The sequence below is a fragment of the Colletotrichum spaethianum genome, assembly GCF_022836535.1.
Source record: "Colletotrichum spaethianum MAFF 239500 DNA, contig02, whole genome shotgun sequence".
NCBI classification, from domain to species: Eukaryota; Fungi; Ascomycota; class Sordariomycetes; order Glomerellales; family Glomerellaceae; genus Colletotrichum; species Colletotrichum spaethianum.
This window is the reverse complement of record NW_026054772.1, coordinates 590,100-609,741: the sequence shown is the minus strand read 5'-3', so window position 1 is coordinate 609,741 and position 19,642 is coordinate 590,100. Positions and strand designations below refer to the sequence as shown.

General features: G+C 56.8%; 4 protein-coding genes across 4 annotated transcripts; 3 read left to right on the top strand and 1 right to left on the bottom strand.

The window, feature by feature from the left end:
- Positions 1 to 489: 489 nt before the first annotated feature.
- Positions 490 to 1,598, top strand: ColSpa_01047 (triosephosphate isomerase; the record flags this gene model as incomplete). The annotated part of the gene is made up of 4 exons (XM_049267259.1): positions 490 to 672; positions 722 to 1,343; positions 1,397 to 1,468; positions 1,519 to 1,598. The coding sequence occupies 4 exons, from the start codon at positions 490 to 492 to the stop codon at positions 1,596 to 1,598; spliced, it is 957 nt and encodes a 318-aa protein (XP_049123216.1).
- A 927-nt stretch (positions 1,599 to 2,525) lies between these two features.
- ColSpa_01046 (L-xylulose reductase) lies at positions 2,526 to 3,551 on the top strand (the record flags this gene model as incomplete). The annotated part of the gene is made up of 4 exons (XM_049267258.1): positions 2,526 to 2,769; positions 2,821 to 3,204; positions 3,253 to 3,385; positions 3,434 to 3,551. 4 exons carry the CDS (start codon positions 2,526 to 2,528, stop codon positions 3,549 to 3,551), a joined length of 879 nt encoding a protein of 292 aa, XP_049123215.1.
- A 1,368-nt stretch (positions 3,552 to 4,919) lies between these two features.
- On the top strand, positions 4,920 to 6,830 carry ColSpa_01045 (serine/threonine-protein phosphatase 6 regulatory ankyrin repeat subunit B; the record flags this gene model as incomplete). Its single annotated transcript, XM_049267257.1, has 4 exons — positions 4,920 to 5,088; positions 5,198 to 5,787; positions 5,838 to 6,754; positions 6,806 to 6,830. 4 exons carry the CDS (start codon positions 4,920 to 4,922, stop codon positions 6,828 to 6,830), a joined length of 1,701 nt encoding a protein of 566 aa, XP_049123214.1.
- Positions 6,831 to 7,405: 575 nt separating this feature from the next.
- On the bottom strand, positions 7,406 to 8,651 carry ColSpa_01044 (uncharacterized protein; the record flags this gene model as incomplete). Its single annotated transcript, XM_049267256.1, has 4 exons — positions 7,406 to 7,743; positions 7,769 to 7,981; positions 8,101 to 8,360; positions 8,455 to 8,651. 4 exons carry the CDS (start codon positions 8,649 to 8,651, stop codon positions 7,406 to 7,408), a joined length of 1,008 nt encoding a protein of 335 aa, XP_049123213.1.
- Positions 8,652 to 19,642: the final 10,991 nt, after the last annotated feature.

Below are 19,642 nucleotides of genomic sequence, written 5' to 3'. Positions count from 1 at the left end.
CTCCTCCCCCCCGCCGCCGGCTCGGCTCCGGGTGACCTGTTCCTCAGGATGAGTTGGCATCGCGGTCGCTCGTGAAAGATCTCTGCTAACACGCGCCTGCAACATAGCCCGCACTTTTGGTTGAGGTATGTGACACAGGATATCTGCCACACACGAAACCCGCCCAATTGACACTTCATCCAGAGATAACTGCCGTTGCAGCCACTGCGTGAACCAAGACACCACGCAAAGAAACTTCGACACATACTCTGTATGCCACCCGATGTTGCTGCAACCCTAAATCATCTCATTTTCTAACAAAGTGTAAAAACCGTAGATCAATGAAGACGTTCGTCCTTCAGACATTAAGTCGGAGAAGCAAGGAATCAGCGTGACATGTGAGTCGTCTGAATCACCTGGGGCGAGTGTGGAAGCTGACGACGAGAACAGGGGAGCAAGACGGCCATCAGAGCTTCTACCCCTGGCAGTTCATCAAGCATTACCTGCAGAATGACCACCGTAGTCCGGAGCAGGTTAAGTAAGGGTCCCCATATCCCAAGACTTGTTATCGCTGACATCCCCAGCTACCACTTCTGGGGCTCCAACATTGGCGGCAGACGCCCCGTTGTCGACTATGACCACCTTATGGCCTCGGAGGACGAGTCCGGGGTCGCAAAGTTGACGAATCTCATCGTAAGAAAATCCGCACGCGGTGACAAAAATCACAGACTGACCCGTACAGCGAGAATATGGATTCGCCTTCGTCGACGGGACCCCCTACGAAACCCCTGAGCCGACGCAGCGCGTGTTGGAAAGGATTGCCTTCATCCGCGAGACGCACTACGGCGGATTCTACGACTTCATCCCCGACCTTGCCATGGCCGACACGGCGTACACCAACATCGCCCTCCCAGCCCACACAGATACGACCTACTTCACGGACCCGGCCGGCTTGCAGGCCTTCCACATGCTCTCGCACGAGGCCCCGCCGGGACAGGAACTGCCCAAGGACGGCAAACTAGGGGGAGAGTCGCTACTGGTTGACGCCTTCCATGCGGCCCGGATCTTGCAGAAGGAGGACCCCAAGGCGTATGAGATTCTCTCAAAGGTACGCTTGCCATGGCACGCGAGCGGCAACAAGGGCATCACGATATCCCCGGACAAGCGGTACCCCGTGCTCGAGGTGGACGAGGAGACGGGCGAGCTGCAACGGGTGCGGTGGAACAATGACGACCGGGGCGTCGTGCCCTTCACCAAGGATGTTTCGCCAACAGAGTGGTACGCGGCAGCTCGCAAGTGGGATGCCATCCTTCGGAGGCATGATGTCGAGTATTGGGTGCAGCTGAAACCCGGCCAGGTTTTGAGTGAGTGCAGCCGTTTTTTCCGAGTACGCCAATCGATGTCTAACGAGCTTCAGTCTTTGACAATTGGCGAGTGATGCACGGTCGAAGTGCATTCGAAGGGAGAAGACGCATCGCCGGCGCCTACAGTAAGTTCTCCATGCAATCTGTCGAGTGGGTGGCATCTAACAGACACCAGTCAACCGAGATGACTACATCTCGCGCTGGAGAAACACCAACTTCCCCCGCGAGCACGTCCTGAACCAGGTTGTCGGATGAAAAAGCATAGCGAGGCGTATGAGGTGTTGTGCTTTGGTAAAGATTGGCATACAGCACATAGTGTTGAAACGAGCGGGTTGTCAATATGAAGGCACAACACATTGGGCATTACATTACATCGTCGCGTTGGCTAGTTCTGGCAGGTCTCGTGTGCCTGCATGTCCCTGTATTTAGGCGGCTGTACGTAGAAGCGCGCCAGTCGAGTCGAGGCGGGGATTGGTCTAGCCCCGATGGCCCCGCGATTCAGGCCCTCCCCAGGTCCTCGATACCATGAACAGTTGCGGTAAAATAGACTTTCGCATGTTGGAGACGGCATGTTCTGGAGCAATGCGAGCCGAATAGCCCCGAGGCTCGGTACCCCATGGGCCATGGCATAAAATCACCCCCACATGCCCCGGCGGCGCCCGAGGGGTGAAGAACACATGCAGCATGCAGCCCCCAAGGGATCTCCCTAGTGCCGCCTTCAGGGTCAATGACGGCCACGATGCTCTTGAGACATGCACGGACTGCTGCCGCTGCCACGGACCCCTCCATTCCACCTAGCGTATGGCGGCACAGCACAGAGCTCTATCCTTCCCCTAAGCTCCACCACGTCACCTCGCTCAAGATTGTTCCGGTACATGAACCAGGGACTTATAGCCGCGGCGTACCGACTATGCTGGTATTAGTATTAGCTCTTCCTTCGCCGCCTTGTCGAATCGAATCCCCAACATCGTAGGATACGGTGAAGCTTCTCCCTAGAACCCTGTCGCGTTAATCTCAAAAGAAAGGGTATCTTGCGGCATATTCTCCCTGCCGCCCGTCGATATAATGTTCGGCTCTGTCCTCCGCGCTGCGGTCTCGCGGCCTCGATTCCTGTGTGCCCCTCGTGTCGCAACCGCCAGCAGAATCACCAAACTCCAACCCTTTTCCACGACCATCGCAAACATGGCAGAAATGAAGGACGGCGCTTTCAAGCACGACGCCACGGTGCCCCCACCCAGCAACCGTGTGCTGCCTCTGTTCTCCCTCAAGGGCAAGACGGCCATCGTCTCTGGTGCAGGCGCTGGTATTGGCCTGCAAATCGCCCACGCATACGCTGAAGCTGGTGCCAACGTTGCCATCTGGTATAATAGTAATAAGAAGGCCCTGGACCGCGCTGCCGAGATCGAAAAAGAATATGGTGTCAAGTGTGCGTGGAGGTCGTTCAGAGACACGGTGCTCGCCTGCTAACATACCACAGGCAAGGCCTACCAGGTCAACGTCACCTCCCACCAAGAGATCAAAGAGTCTGTCCAGCAGATCGTGTCTGAATTCAACGGCCGCCTTGACATCTTTGTTGCCAACTCGGGCATTGCGTGGGAAGAAGGCCCACTGATCGATGGCCCCATGGATGTCGCCGACAGAGTCATGGCCGTGAACGTCAACGGCACTATCTATTGCGCCCAGGTTGCCGGCGAGCACTTCCGTCGCCAGAAGAAGGAGGGCACGACGCTGGACGGCAAGAAGCTCGAGGGCTTCACCTACGGCAGCTTGATCGCGACCGCCAGCATGAGTGCCCATATAGTCAACGTACCGCAGTCGCAGACGGTGTACAACTCGTCCAAGGCGGCCGTGATTCACATGTGTAAGTGATGCGGTTTATCCGGCAATCTTTGGCTAACATGTCAATCAGGCAAGAGCTTGGCTGTTGAATGGGTTGATTTCGCCCGTGTCAATACCGTCTCGCCCGGGTACATCAAGACGGAGATTTCTGCTTTCGCTGGAGCCGAAGCCAAGAAGCAGTGGAAGGACAAGACACCCATGGGGTGAGTAGATGCGACAGCTTTGACGCCAAGTTCCACGCTGACCTCCAGTAGACGCGAGGGTGAACCCGGCGAGCTCAAGGGCGCATATCTGTATCTTGCCTCGGACGCCGCCTCATACACCACCGGTTGCGATCTCGTCGTCGACGGAGGCTACTGCTTGCCATGAAGAAACGAAGGATGATACCCCTAGAGATGGATGGAGAACGTCATGGTGACCCTGCAAGACCCTTTGCTGGCGCGCGAAGCTCGGATACCGCCTGATAGGTTGGAGAGCCGAGCGGGAGCTTGGCTGTCAATTGGGCCGTTCGGGCAAGGGCAAATATTGTAACGACAGCTCAGCGTAGGCTAGATTGAGCTTGAACTCGAATATAGAGTAGCCGGGAGCAGGCTGCAGATGATGTAGTAACAGACAGGCAACGAATCGCACAAAGGCAGATAGAAGCCAGCTGGCAGACGGATGTGATAGATGACAACAGAGACCATTGAAGCCAGTTGGCAGTCCAGAACGTCCATCTCGCTTGATGACAAGATTGGAGGGGGAGGAGGGGTGCTGGTCGGATTGTGTCCAATGCGCGCCGTGATATATGTTGCTGGCCATCTTAGCCAAGGCCGAACCGAGCTGTGGAGGTGAAGCAAAGTGGAAAAATGCCACTCCATGAGGGGGAGGGGAAGGTCGCGTGGTACGTACCTGACCCTTCCGGGCGGGGTGGGGTCAGAAGAGGCAACTGGACGCCTGTGACAGGCTGCGGTTGCCTCTCGCCTCTCAGACGCGAGGTGGGAGAGAGGGGCCAAGTCGAGGTACACGGCCGCTCTTGCAAATCTCCATGGCAGTGATGTATACCGACTTCCACATCCGCCGTCCGCGGGCATTTGGCGTCTGCCACCTGCCAATTCATCTGAGGTGTGCGTTCCCAGCTTCAGCTTACCTTAGCAACCCACCGCACCAGCAGCATTGCAGCACCCTGCACCCTGAGATCAGAAGGGGCGGGTCGCTGAGTCGCAGACGTGAGCGTCCTTTAATGGTATTAGTGGCTGACCACCCTTACCCCAGCGAGGTGCCCAGCAAAAAACCAGCTCCCTCCCAGCAAGCAACCACCGTAATTCGAAGCGAGTGAGAGGCGCCTCCCGTGCTGGTAGTGCAGGGTAGCGTAGCGAGAAACTGGGGACTGAACGAGTCTACCGCAGGAGACCTCTGGCCGAGTGCATCCCATCCCGTCCCATTCCCCTTCACCCAACCTGCTCTCAGCCCTATCTTTCCTCACCTCAATTTTTACCCCTCGCCTCACCTTGCCTCGCATTACCTTTCGCCTGGTCTTGTCTCGTGCCCAACGACTCGCCGCAACCCAGCTCGCCTCTTTGTAGGCCCCCATCGCGACTCGACCCAGAGCTGGTTCTCGCCTAACCGTCCCTCACCGCTCTGATCTCTCCATAAACAATCGACTTTCCTTCGTATCCATCATCGATACCCCGACCGAGCCCCTCGACCACCACCCCTTACGTCGCCGTCACCGTCTCCCCCAGCTCACCAGCCATCATGGATCCCGAAGGAGCCAGCGCGCCTGGCGAAGACCGTCGCACCCAGCAGCAGGTCGACAATGCCATTCGCGCCATTCGCGAGAAGAAGCCGCTGCCCGAGATCGACTTCACCATCCACACCATGGAGGATGGCACCCAAGTGAACACCATGGAGCGAGTCTGCAAAGGTACGCATGTCCCTCTTGCCACGCTTTCGATCGTCGATGCTGTGACCGTTGCAACCGCAATGCCCCTCGCTGTACCGCGGTCGAGCTGCTAACCTGATTGTCGCCACAGATGTGCAGGCCCCCGCCATGTTCACGCCCTCCGACGAGCAGTTCTTCGAGGACGAGACCCATACCAAGCCCAACATCAACTTCCTCAAGCAGCACTTCTACCGCGAGGGTCGCTTGACCGAGGAGCAGGCCTTGTGGATCATCAGGACCTGCACGGAGCTGCTCCGTGCTGAGCCCAACCTGCTCGAAATGGATGCGCCCATCACCGTCTGCGGTGACGTCCATGGCCAGTACTACGACCTCATGAAGCTGTTCGAAGTCGGAGGTGACCCGTCCGAGACCCGATACCTTTTCCTCGGCGACTACGTCGACAGAGGATACTTCAGTATCGAGTGCGTCTTGTACCTCTGGTGCTTGAAGATCCACTACCCCAAGACCCTGTGGTTGCTCCGCGGCAACCACGAGTGTCGCCACTTGACCGATTACTTCACCTTCAAGCTCGAGTGCAAGCACAAGTATTCCGAGGCCATTTACGAGGCCTGCATGGAGTCGTTCTGCTGCCTGCCTCTGGCTGCTGTCATGAACAAGCAGTTCTTGTGCATCCACGGCGGTCTTAGTCCCGAGCTCCACACCCTCGACGATTTGCGAAGCGTGAGTCGAGCTCTCGACCCTCGAGGCGCATCAACTGACATGGCGTACAGATTGACCGTTTCCGCGAGCCGCCCACGCAGGGCTTGATGTGCGATATCCTCTGGGCCGATCCTCTGGAAGACTTTGGACAAGAAAAGACGAGCGACTATTTCTTGCATAACCACGTCCGTGGATGCTCCTACTTCTTCTCGTACCCGGCCGCTTGTGCGTTCCTCGAGAAGAATAACCTCCTGTCCGTCATTCGAGCCCACGAAGCGCAAGATGCTGGATACCGCATGTACCGTAAGACTCGCACCACGGGTTTCCCCAGTGTCATGACCATCTTCTCGGCGCCGAATTACCTCGACGTTTACAACAACAAGGCTGCCGTTCTCAAGTACGAGAACAACGTCATGAACATCCGACAGTTCAACTGCACGCCCCACCCGTACTGGCTGCCGAACTTCATGGACGTTTTCACGTGGTCTCTGCCCTTCGTCGGTGAAAAGATCACCGATATGCTTATCGCCATCCTCAGCACATGCTCCGAGGAGGAGTTGAAGGAGGACGCTACTCCCTCTTCCACATCGCCTGGCCCCATGTCGCCACCCCTCTCGGGTGCCTCGCAAGATCCCGAGTCGATCGAGTACAAGAGACGAGCGATCAAGAACAAGATTTTGGCCATTGGTCGTCTTTCGCGTGTTTTCCAGGTGTTGCGCGAGGAGTCCGAGCGTGTCACTGAGCTTAAGACCGTCTCTGGCGGCAGACTGCCCGCTGGTACCCTGATGCTGGGTGCCGAGGGCATCAAGAACGCCATCAACACATTCGAGGATGCTCGCAAGGTCGACATACAGAACGAGAGGCTCCCCCCCAGTCACGACGAGGTTGTTAAGCACCAGGAGGAAGAGCGGAAGCAAGCGTTTGAGAAGGCGGCCGAAGATGCGGCCAACGATAAGAAGTTGCAGCAGCTGTCTAGGAGATTGAGCACGTAAGTTGGCGGTTGCTCCTGACTTGAGGATTCTGACTAACAAAATGCCAGTGATCGCAAGAGTCATAAGGGATAAGCTGGCAGTATCGGGATAGAGGGGAGGGGGTTGTGATAGAGGGCCTGCGGCAGTTGAAAGCACACTAAGGCGTCAGGCTTGGTTTGTTGCAACAATTTAGTTCAGCTAGGAAAGCTGACATACGAATATACTTCGAAGGCATTCCGCTTCAGGTTTCATGCGATTGAATTTATGAACCATCGGGTTGTGGCTCCAGGCTGTAATTGCTAACTGCGTGCTAACGAAGCGGGTGGCCGCAAACACATGTGCTGTACCCACTACCGACCCAAGGCATGATTTGTCCAACTCTTCATCTGTCGAGAGGCCACTGGACGAGAAGGTCTTGATTGTCTTGTTCGAGCACTTACGTTTGCCACTTCGGCGCGACCGAACCCAACAGTAGGCGGTGCTTCATATACAGGAGTCATTTCCTTCCAAGATTATGGCTGTCGAATGTGTCACAAGCCATAGCATCTCAACTCAAGGACCGCGGAGGTCTTAGAAAATCGCCAGAATATTAGGCGGGCTTCGCATCGCGTCAGTAAACGAGGCTTATCAAACTCCCGGCCAGGACAGTCATCAACAGGGGGGGTTTCTCACCTTGCAACACCGCCGGGAACGTTGCACGGCTCGCTCGCGACGAAGAAGCTCCACCGCTTCTCTTGGCGGCACCGCTCGGCGAGGGCCTCGAGGTCGAAAAGCTCGCCGATGGGCATGCCCCAGCCGGCGAGCAGGACCTCGTGCATCCAGTGCTTCGGGTCACGGTGGGGCCAGCACTCAAAGGCCGGCTGGTCGCCGGCGACGGCCGAGAAGTTGTCCCAGACCCAGCGGAGCGTCTCCTCGGACTGGGCGACGCCGCTGAAGGTCTGCGGGGTGGCGGTCCGGTAGATTTCGAGGTCGCTGGGGGACTTGCTGGCGTGAGCGGCCATGAAGCCTGTGAGTTGTATTAGTCGTCTCACTTGCTCGGAAGAATAGGAAGGGCGGGATACCTGTTCGTGTCAGGAGGATGTCGCCGAACTTGACCTCGGTACCTTGTGCCTCAAGACAAGCTTTCAGGTCCGAGACGGGGATGGCGTCGCGGGCGAAGGGGTCGTAGGGTATGTTCTGCTCGAGGCGCCAGCTATGGTAGTCTACGAGGATGCCTCTGCCGACGATGCCGTGCTTCTGCCATGCTGCTCGGCTCGTCAGTCCTCGGCCTCTCGAGCGTCCTCGCGAAGCCCACATCAGCCTCTGTTGGTCCCCCCAAAGGTAGCTCTGAGACAGTACGAACAATGAGACGGACAAAACTGACCTTGGATACCGTTGACTGTCGACCGCCTTCCCTCCTCGTCGACGGCGTGAACCTCGTCCATGGAGACACCGTTATAGAACTTTTCTTCCTTCTGGTAGCCAACGTGCCTCAGCCCGTCCCACTGCGAGGAGGACTGCGAGTTGAAGGTCCAGACGTCGTCGTTGACGAAGCGCGGGTGCTTGCGCATGAGGTCGTGGTGGAAGGCGCGGCGGGCGAAGAAGGGGGCCGGCTGGGCTTTGAGGGACCAGTTGAGGGAGACTCTGGGGTCGTTGTGAGTTGGTAATCAGTGATGAGATGTGAAATGTGAAGAGAAGGTCGCGGGGAGCTTGAAGGGGACCGGGTGGGCTGGTCTACCTTGCACCGGTCCTGATCTCGTTTCTGGCTGCGGCGGCAACGCGCTCGTCGGTTAGTCTGTTGAGCGTTCCCAACTCGTCCTTGTCACCGTAGAGGCCCCAGGCGGAGAACCTTGGGTTGTCCTTGCCGAGCGGCAGGGCGTCGAAGGGGGGTATGCCGTTCTCGTTGAGTGGGTAGTCAGAGGATGCGGGGGTCATGGTGTCGAGTTGAGGGCGTTGTGAGAGTTGGCTTCCGAGCTGCTGAATACGCTTCATTACGTTTAAACTGTCTATAAGCTTGGGGTGTGAACATGCTGAAGTGGTTTTCTGGGGTGGTTGTGTCTTGTGAGGGGTCCGCGATGCTTACTAGCAATGATGTCAATGAGACCCGGGCCACCTGCATCCTGCTTCCATCTCAAGTCTTCCCCTCACTTTGGGGATGCGGTGTCACCGAGAAGGACCTGCACAACCACTATCCGATCTTATTCCCGAGCACACGTTCGGAAGCGGGGTGCCGCGGCGCAGGAGTTCCGCCCCGGTGCCGGCCGTGACATTTTGTATTTGCCGAAGGTGAACCCATTTGGAGATTCCGTAACTATGTGACGAAGAGACACCAAGACTATTTATTGTTGTTGTATCACCATGGTGGTGTGCGTAACGTATAACTCGATTCTGCAGAGCAGATCATCTTTCCTAACATACTTTGTTAGAGAATGTCATAGCGGACCCAGAGCAGGTTGGCTGCCGAGCACCCGGTGATGCCCTGCAACCGCTCCACGGAATATGCCACATCAGAAACCCCTGCAGTATTTGGCTATGACATTTGGAATATGTTCATTGCTGGGCCACTCTCCCTCAGCCATAAGTGTATCTCTAAGTTGTAACGGCCGCTTACATTACTCACCGGGCTAGCCGTGTGTAAGTAGGCTGTTAATAGCGTCAGCGTGATATAATCCTGGGACGCTTGGAATCAACTTTGTAATACATCATGTTACTGTTTTTGTTGTATAAATACAGTGCGAGAAGCCTGAAAGTCAAGGTAGACGATGGTCTCCATCAAGGAAGTTGACTGGAAGTCCAGCTTAATACGACCCATGCTTTACGCAGTTCTTCTGTCTTTCCTTCTTATACACATATGGCAACATGTCATTCAATGAAGTTAAGCATGTGAAATGCAGCTGTGGTTTGAGATACACCCATAGGCTGTGCCCATCTTTGTGTTAAGCGATCAACGCTGTTCGCAGCATCTACGCTGCTCCTTGCAGCTAAGACGTGGTCTACGAAGCACTCTCGCAGCCGATGTTATAGCTCATGATGCTTTTGAGTTCGTGCTTCCAAATAGTTTCTTATGGTCGCAGCGTTGTCCTCATCTTACAAAGTAAGAGCCAGAGATGCAGTAGAGGAAAGGGGGAGGAGTACAATATTGATTGGTCTAGCAATGTTATGATTGGGACGAAGAGGCTTGTGGCTACTTGCATTCAGTTGGCTGTAAATCAAGTAGTCTTCTACCATTTCTATTTCAAGACTCTAGCAGAGAGTGATGTACTGCAGACGTGCTGCTGGTTCCCGTAGTATACTGGCACTGAACCGTCGAAGGAGGACCATCGTTGAAGAGCGGACACTGGTACACTATCGAGCTGGATAAGGTCCGGACTTGAATTCAGCTTAGAAACAGGAGCAGAAGTCCTGGAATCCATGTCCAGCGCATAGCAGCCCAGCGACGGAGGTTGACAGATGCCCGCCCGACTTTCTTCAGGCCCTCCGTTGCATAGTCCAAGAACGAAAGCAAAGAGTTCGTAGGATAGCCACTGTCTTTATCTTGCTTGATAAGTGCTTCAAGCCAAGAGTTTTTGATTACATCGCAACATAACTATGTCCGGAGCATATGCCCATCCCCGAATCCACCACAGCTTCAATTCCAAAGCTGCTGTCCTTTTCCTGGTTCCATCCGAACATGGATGCTAAACTCAAAAGACAAGTTCTGCTTCTCAAAACATATGAACAGTCACTCCGAGTTGGTACATTCATCGAGTGCCCAGATTGGAACACACAGGTTCGAAGTGTGTCCGTTCTCTACACCGCATGGGGGAATAGGATCAAGTGGATAAGAAAGGTGTTGAACTTGTCTACCTATCATACAGTATGAAACAAACCAGGGTTTCAAGAACCTCAACTTCTTGTACATCTAGCCATGAGGTGATGTTGAAGGCCTTCAAGGAAGTCGGTATGGCTCGACACTACGGTCCCTCGTAGATTTCTCGGCTGATGTGGCCTGGATGGCCTCACCACGAGGCAAAAGGCCTGCACTCCGGTTGGATTCTTGTGCAAGTCCTAGCATAGCTACAGGAAAATTCGTATGGGGAGCTTTCAGAGCTCCGGTCGATGAAGATGACTGCAGCATTGCGGATGCCCACCCGTACCAACGTCTGTCTCCCCCAGAGACCCGTTGCGATACCAGCCCCGTCACCGAGACTGAACAGACGGCCTTGCTTCGATACACAGAAACACAACTTAAGCCACATCTTCTCACAATCATAGCTTCAGCTTCAAGCCCTGTGGTCCGGGGGGCCATCGACTCCAACGACCGCGGTCGCTCATCCACCGAACCCGCATCCACAGCATATGGACACCATCAGATGCTCAAGACGGCAAACTAGACAGTGCAACGTGTTAATTCGGAACATCACCCATAGAAGAAAGCGCAGAGGGTCCATTGAAGCCCCTAGCCGTGAGGTTGGCAACATCTGCGCTCCGGGCAACCGCAATCTCCTGCCACGGAAGCAAGCAAGCGCTTGCAACAAAACCACGCACCCGCCAGAGTCAGTGCTGTCGCGTCCGAGTGTCTGCAGGTGACAACACACAGAACAAGCGGGGAGAAATCTCCGGTCCTGACCTGCTGCCTGTGACTCGGACCCACCTTCGTCGAACGCCAGCTCGAGATTTGAAAGGCGTCAATGCTGGTGAGTCCCCCGATGACAAGACGCTCTGACCGAGGGCAGTTGTCCCTAACGAATCGATAGTTCGCGAACGCACAACTCGCCCTGGGGGTTCGAGGTTTGCCTCGTCTCGAGACGTCTGAGATGCTGTCTGGGCGGCATCGCGGGCGCTGGGACGACCGGTAGTTCCCGGTGGGAAGAATGCCAGCCTGGATGCGCGACTGTCGGGGGCATACGGGATGTTGCTAGATGCTGCAGTCTGGACGCCGGAGAGATGCCATCCCTTTTGGGAGAAGGCGTCGGGCCACGGGCCTGTTGACAATATCAACGAGCCTCATGGCGCACGGATTCTGATGACGAGCAACATCATGAGACAGCCCTCGCTGACGAAATCCAGAGCGATGGAGCTCGATTATGTCAATCGGGTCTCGAAAGCCACGGCCTCGGGTTCAGACCAAGCACGGCACGATGTCGCAATGCTGAACCTGCTGGGCGGTTTGGCTGCCCTGGAGATCAGGGCGATTCAGCATGTTTCGAATCACGTACAGTCTCTGGGCTTGTTTGAGCCCACCTCCACTGGCCGGAAGCCACAGGCGATCTTGAAGGGGCAACGCTCCTCACGATAGCTTCCGTCCATTCCCACGAGGCCCGGCAAACTTTTCGCTCTCGGACTGGGAAGCCCCATACAAACGCCATGGAGGTTACAGATGCCCACGTCGACCAGGCACCCACAATCTTCGGGTTGCGGACGTTAGGCAAGCTTCATTTCCGCCGCCGCCGCCGCCCGCCCGCCGCCTGGCCTGGTTGTCCCGGCTCCGATGTCCACCTTTCCCGTCGACGGGCTGCTCAGCTAGATCCAGCCTCAGAGTCCTTTCCCTTGCCCGCTCGGACGACACGTACAAGAGCTAACCATCACTAGACGGTCCTCGGCGCCATAGTGCTTTCCGTACTCACACCCGTGGCGCAAGACTCTGCGCACGCTAGCATGCCACTGTGTGGGCTGGCAATTTGGCAGCCCTGAAAGGTGCCATCCCAACTTTGATTTGGGTATGAGCGAGCCGTGCTCGTCCGCAAAGAAGAAAAGGGAGCTCGGACTTCCGGGCTCGGACCCACAGGTGGCTGGTGAAGAGGGCTTCACGTCGACGCCTCCCTCGATCAACATTACGGTTCATTTCCACGACCCAGGCAGATGCGGGAGATGGCGGGCAGTCGCTCATCTCCCGTAATCTGGCCAACGGCCGTGGGAGGCTCTCACAGGCCGTTTTCACGTCTCGCGCGTTTGGCGGTCAGCCCAGCTCCCAGCAGCCGGTTTCCTGGGAGCTGCCATGTTTTGCACGCTGTACATCAAAGAGGATCACCGTCGGATTTGCCTGCTTTCAGCCATCTTCATCACGCCAGCAAGCGTGGTCTCGACCAGCCACAACGCGTGGTGCAGAGACCTTTTCTGGCTACTGCGAGGTTTGGCCCGACGACTGCGTTAACGCGTAGAAGCCAAAAAGAAGGACGGCTCGCGGGGGGGCTGGCTGGGAGACGGGGCCTTGGGACTGCGCGCCGCCTCCAGTCCCCGCAACCGGCCTTGCAGCTCTCCAAGCTGCCGGATGGGAAGAAGGTGGGAAACGAAACGGGTGGTTAGCTTCGCCATAGCTAGACCACCTAGGGGCGTGGTGGTGGTAGGCAGGACGGATGCGTCGCAGAGGTTGTTGGCGGGCTCTTCTAGGCGGCGCCAACATCTTTCGCCTGGCAAGTCTGGCTACGGCGTGGAGACTGGCGACGGGCGTGAGGCTAGCGGGTGCTTGATGATTCGTCCTAATGGGTGCAAGAGGCACACAGTACGCACAGTTAGGGGGAAGCCTTGGAGAAAGTACCCTCGAGGTGGCTTATGAGGGCTTGATGAGGGCTTGTTGGCTGGCGGTCGCAATGTGGCTAATGAGAGTAGCGCGATGCGCGGTGCGCGATGGCGCCGTTGGGAGGTGCGTGATGGGGGAGGGTGGGGTGGTATGAGGTGGGAATAGGGGCAGCCGAAGGAGAGGTCGAGCCTCGGAGACGGAGGTGGGGCCCACACTTTTGTCCGGCGGTTGTGAGGGGCAGGTCCGGACGGGTGGCACGGAGGGGAGTCGGCGCGGACGCTGATAGGTGCAATGGGGACGAGCCGGAGGGATGGGTGGGAATGGCAGGTTGGCCTATCGCCGTAGGCCGTTGCCGATGCAACTTCAGCTCCCTTGAGGACGAAACGATCTTAACGGGCATGCATTAAGTTGTCAGGGAAAGCAGAGGGAGGCCTGGGGAAGGGGAGGAGGGGGAAAACGCAGCAGTTTGGCTCGCTACCATATGCAAGCCCCTATCCTCTATGCTCTACACCAGGTCTTCTTTTCTTTTTTTTTTTGTCCTGTTCAATTCTCCTCTTTTTCTTTCGTCGCTTTCCGCCTCTGAGGTGGAGGCGTAATACATCCTGGGCATTTGGCCGTTTGCAGGGGACAGGAGACAGCCGGTCCGGATGGGGACAGGGAGACCGAACAGCTGGACGAGGGAATCAAAGGCTCGACGAGGGCTTGGGGCGGGGGGGGCGTCGCATGGCAAGGCTTACGGCAAGTTCCCCTCCATTGTTCCCCTTTAACGTGCGCCATGCCATGCGGTCGCCGGTGGCCATCGGTATCATACGTGCGAGGCTGCCATGATGAAGAGGCGGGGGGACGGCAACGAGAGCGACTAGGACCTAGGTCTCCATCGCCTCCGAATAAGCCCGCTTTCGTCGGGAAATGGTTTGTAGCGGTTAAAGGTCCCGTTCAGTCTGCGTGTGAGGCATACGGCCGGCATTGGTTGACTATACGCATGTACCGAGTCGGCTCTATCCATTCCTTTGAAGGGGTTTCTTCACTTCTTTGTTCCGCAGCGACTCCATCGAGCTCGGCTGCCCTTCTCCACGAGGGTGTCGGTAGGCTTTGGGACCTCGGCCGAGTACTGACTGGGGATTCCGAGCCATTCGCGAGTCTTCATGTCATCATCGGGACTGCCCTGGCGGTTTCCCTGTCCAGCAATGTCGTGCAGGCGGCGATGGAGCCTCTGGGTCTCGAGCTGAAAAAGCTAGCTGGCCCCCTTCAGGCCCACGGGGGAGTTGCAGCTCTGAGCAATTGAGATACGATGTACTTACAGAGCAGATAGAGCCAGACGATGAAGAGATGAAGATGAAACAGCCGGGGGTGGGGAGGCATCTTAATGAGTGGAGGGCGGCTGCAGGTTGCATGATGTGCTCTGCAGGTACGGATAAGGTAGGCAGGTTCGGCCAGGTACGGTTGTGACGCTGCGCGGTGATGACTTGGCGATTCAGAATCTGTGTCTCACGCCATCTGCGGCAGTGTGTAAGAGTAGTGCAGCGTGTCGGTACGGGTATGGGTACCTATCTTGAGATGATTGGCTTCATTTATTTCACTGCGGCGGCGGACTCACCCAACCAATGTTCGGGCTGCGGGGGGGGGGGGGGGGGGGGGGGGACGCATAAGGAAATGCGACGGGACAGAAGAGGCGAACAAAAACCAGGGGTTCACTGGTCAGTCCCCGCCCAACCTGAACCCCACATTGCATCTCTTCTCTAAAGAGTGCAAATAATGCATAGTAGGCCGGGGTTGTTGTGTCGCAGGTTGAGAATCCACCGAAGAAAGCGAAATGAGCAGCCACATAGGGGGCACACACCGCCAGGCGGGCAACGCAGCCTCCGAGCCTCTGAGCCTCTCAGCTCAACCACACCCAGCGAGGGTCGGACTGGTACACTAGATATCGTAGCGTAGATCTGCAAGTCGGTGAGCGACTGAAGCGAGAGGCACTGTACGGATCCCCCGGGGGGGACCCTGGCACCCCTGGGTTCGTCCGCCCGAGGTATCCATCCCCCGTCACCTTGACCTCTCTCACTGTGTGGCCCCCTCGTCGCTATTCTGTTTCTCTCCACGGTCGCAAGGATAGGGGTGGGTGGCGTGGTGTATCTGCGGTAACGACGTTTTTGACAGGCTGATGGAAAAAGAAATGGCTAGGAAAAGAAGCAGGGGTCGATGAAGGATGGATCGGGATCACTCGCCATGAGCATGGGTAGACGAGAGGGAAAAAAGTAAGAAAAACGCAAGCACGGCTGGGAAGGAAACGCGTCCGAAATGGGGGCCGTTTTACATTGGCTTTGAGAGCTTGCAGACTGCTTATGCCGAGCCGTTGGTGGTGCTGCTGCTGGCCGTTGTTCGCGATCATTGGCTCGCCATATCCGTGTAAGTCTGTTGGCTGGAATCACCAAAAGACGAACAGACGTTGACGTTTGATGGGCCTGACAGCTGCATATCCCGCAAACTCTCACTCACGCGCATAAGCTCAAAACACACACACACACACACACACACTCACGGCAGAGAGGCTCACTGACTCCCAACCGCCCAGTGCTGACTGACGACCCCGTCGCCAGCGACCGCCGCCCATGTCGCGGCCTTGACTCGGGAATTGGGGTGATGGGCCTTGGCTTTACCACGTACAGATATGCACTATTCGTGTACAAGGGAAACTCGACAGCCAGCACGACAGATGGGAGCAGATCAGTGATCACCACCCAGGGAAATCCCCCCGCAGAGAGGGTCCCCCGTCAAAGCGCTGCTGCGCGCAAGCGCACGCTGGCCGATCAACACCCGTGGCACCCCTTCCCAACGGTTTGACGTGACGGGGTCGTCGTAGCCATCGCGCACCACACTCGCACTCTGGCTCATGAACATCGCAATGTCAGATCGCGGCACCCTCCCCGCATAGTGCCGCACGGCGGTGAGGAGGGAGGACAACGTCGACGACGGCGATGGTACGGGGAGACGGTGTGCGGATGCGCTAGGCCGGGGTTGTGGGTTGGTAGGCTGGGTAGCCTCGAAGGGGAACAAGATGATGAATGGAACCTCATCTTGCGTCTTGCGCGGCGAGCTGCGAGGCAGCAACGCAACCAATACACACACCACCGCCGCCAGCACCCCAAGCGGGCCCGCGGATCGGAATCAACCTCGCACGACGCCAAGATGAGGTCGCAATCTTACTGTCGACCGCGTTGCCGAATCATCCCACCACCCCTCTCGTTGAGGCTCTTCCACGCTGCGTGGCGTCGACGCAGAACAGCACCGATGACACTTTGCAATATGTGCTACAGTGCTAGCGTTGATGGCCGGGCGCGATGGAAATTGCGCGAACCGGTCCGAGAGCCCGTGGGTTTCTTCTGGCAAATCAGTCCGAGGTTCTAGCTGCTTCCCTTTCGGGCATCGCGTGATCGGATTCGAGCCAGGAAGACCCCGAGACCCAAGGCTGATTGACTGCGTGCTTCAGATTGATTAATCACAGCACGCCCACTATGGTTAAGATGGGAAGTGGGTTGGGTTATAGTGGAAGCCGGGAATGGTCTTGCAACGTCCGCCGTGCCCGTGGTTGAAACGGCGAGTAGGCCGACTGGCGGGAAATCGCGAGGGGGACTGGAAGGTTCGTGGCTTCCCTTGGCGATTTCGAGGTCAATTGAGTTTATGCTGCAGCCCACGGCAATCTATCCGTATCGCGAGCCACAGCCAGCGCCTGCCAACTTTGTGCATCGTTATTACAGGAACACGAACCTGACGTTATGCAATCCAGCCCACCATCGGACTCCCCAGATTGCACGTCAGCGATCCTCCAAAGGAAGGTGGCCAGGGCGTTTGAGGTTGATGATGAGATGGGCAAGCCTTGTATGACACGCCTGACACGTGCGCCCATCTGCCTATCAACGTCCAATCGCACAGTCCTCCAATTCCATCACCAATATCGTCGATGCTGCCATCGTCGCCCGTTCCGTCCCCCACGCAATAACGAACGCAGCCAGGACAAGAAGGTTCGTGACGGTCACTCGTCTCAGTCTATTTTGGTTCTGGTGGGAAGCCGCCCGCAGCTGTCAAAGCCGTGATAGCCGGATCCTCAAGCAGAGACAAGAGTCAAGAAACCTAGTTTGGCAAGCTGTATGATATTCGCTGCTGGGGTCGTCCTGGGTGGCTGAACCCGCGGCGTTCGTCTCATAGCAACCATGATCCCGGGGCGACGAGACAAGCGGATTCCTGGGACCTGTCCCGGCCTTTGGGGATTTTGTTCCAGAACGACCTGTGTACTAGCAGCCACTGACGAAATTACCAGAAACCCCGCCGCAGAGGGTATCGATCGTGCACCTGAAGGCTTGCTGGAAATGAGACACAAAGAAGGGGCCGTAGATCACCGCCAACTCCGGCGGGCATCGGGACGCCTGGCCGAGCGGCCGGTCTCGAGGATGTTCGGGCATCCGGGAGTGCACTGAACTCTCGCAGCGCGTGCAGCCTTCCCCGGCTGTTTCTCCCCGTCATACGCCCTCTGCGGTAGCGAACAAGCAGCACCCCCCCTTCGCATAAGTCGGCCTCGTGTAGATTAGAGCCCTACCAGCCTTCAGGGGGTTTCCCTAAAACTTTTCAAGCATATTCGTACGAGGTGCGAACCCCCATAAGGGCCGAAACGCAATCCCAAAACCAGCACCGTCTGTCTGGAATAGACGATTGTTTGTAAACAATCAGCCTTCTTTAAGCACGCGGTTCCCAGAACCCGAGTACAGTGCAGGAACCTCCAAAGTGGTTGTGGGTACCTCAGCCTCAGTCAAGACCCGGAATCGCTCAGACTGCTGTCAAGAAAGCTCTCGTTCCGAAGTGCTGACGAGCCTTTTGCCTTTTTGTGCCACGGTCGTCCCGGGTGCGCCGCCCACATAGTTCAACGGAAGGCCCGCATCCCGTGCCGCCTAGTGTGGAAGAATTCGGCCGGCTGGCCGCCGCCGCCCACCCCTCTCCTCCGACGCGTCGCGCTCCGTCGTCGCCCAAGGAGTACCATAGCCCATTAGCGCCGGTGTAATATGCTTACCGGGATGATCGGGGATGACGAACACAGTCTCTGTTGCGGCTGGTCCATAGCTCCCCTTCGATATCGGACTTGGGTGCATAGTAAGCCCTATTGGAGCTCATTGTCGACAGAATACATGCGAAACCCTGCCACCTGCGCGTCTGATCCATATTGCTGTTCTCCAGAGCTGTGTGCTGTCCGCGAGCATCTATCCACATCCACGCGCCCGACGTCGGGATCAGGTCGTACTGTAGTTGCGTCTCATGGCTTACAGATCACCGAGTCTTGCCCCACCGCGCACTGTTGCGTTGCATTCGAGGTGACTTCACACGCACCGCAGCTGCGCACCCGCATGTGTACGCAAAAACGGGGGGCATTATCGCGAGAATGCAGTGATACACACACAATCATACTCGACAGAGGCGCAAGACGGGCGATCCCAAAGACTGGTTGCGCTAGACGAGCCCGAAGGGATGGGATGTCGATGGGATGGATGGATGGATGATGCAGAATCGAGACAAGAACAATTGCCGAATCGTGCTCCCTGCTGACTGCCAACCCGTTGATCGGGAGGGAGCCCGAATTGAACTCCGTTCTGATCTCCCTTGCGAACGACGAATGACGACTGCGATATCGATCTGGGTGTTGTGTCTGCGCCCACAGACCGCCCGTACCCTACCCACCAACCAACCACCACAAAGCAGGTTTTCCATCCCTCATTGGCGCGCGCACACACCAGGCACCTGATAACTGCCACACACACACACACACACATCGCTCCTCTCTGACCACCTCTGGTGCCGCCATTCGCTGCACATGACGAGCGGACGTTCTGCAAGGGATCGTGGTGCTTGGTCTTTTATGCCGTAAAACCGTCTCATCGCATCCTTCTCCGGCCCTTTATTGGAACGTGCGTCATGGTCGGGAAGGGGTGATGTCGTTGAAAGACAGAACCCGGAATGGGGAAAAGACGGGAGGTAAAAATAAAATAAAAAATTAAAAGAAACCGCCCCGAAAAAGGAAAGAAAATTCGTTAGCCAAGCTGCATTTGGGGAAAAGCTGCAGCTAAGCGGAGATGGCAGCGCCTCGCGCGGATAACGGCGGTGGGTGGAATCACGGGGACTGTGGGGATTGTGTCCCTTGCGTGAGGCGGGCGACGACGGCGACGACGACGACGACGTGTGTTTTCCACATTCGATTCCAAGGATTCAAACGATTCCAAAAAAAAACTTGTTCAGGCCGACCCCAAATGCGTCGTCTTCGCCCCCTCCCCTCCGCCTCCCCCCCTCAGAGAAGACGGCCGCTACACGGCCCTGGCAGCCCGGCGTTGCTCTGCGTCACTCTGCGAGTATATTCGAGATGCAGGGCCGCAATGCAGGTCCGCGAAAGGAGGCT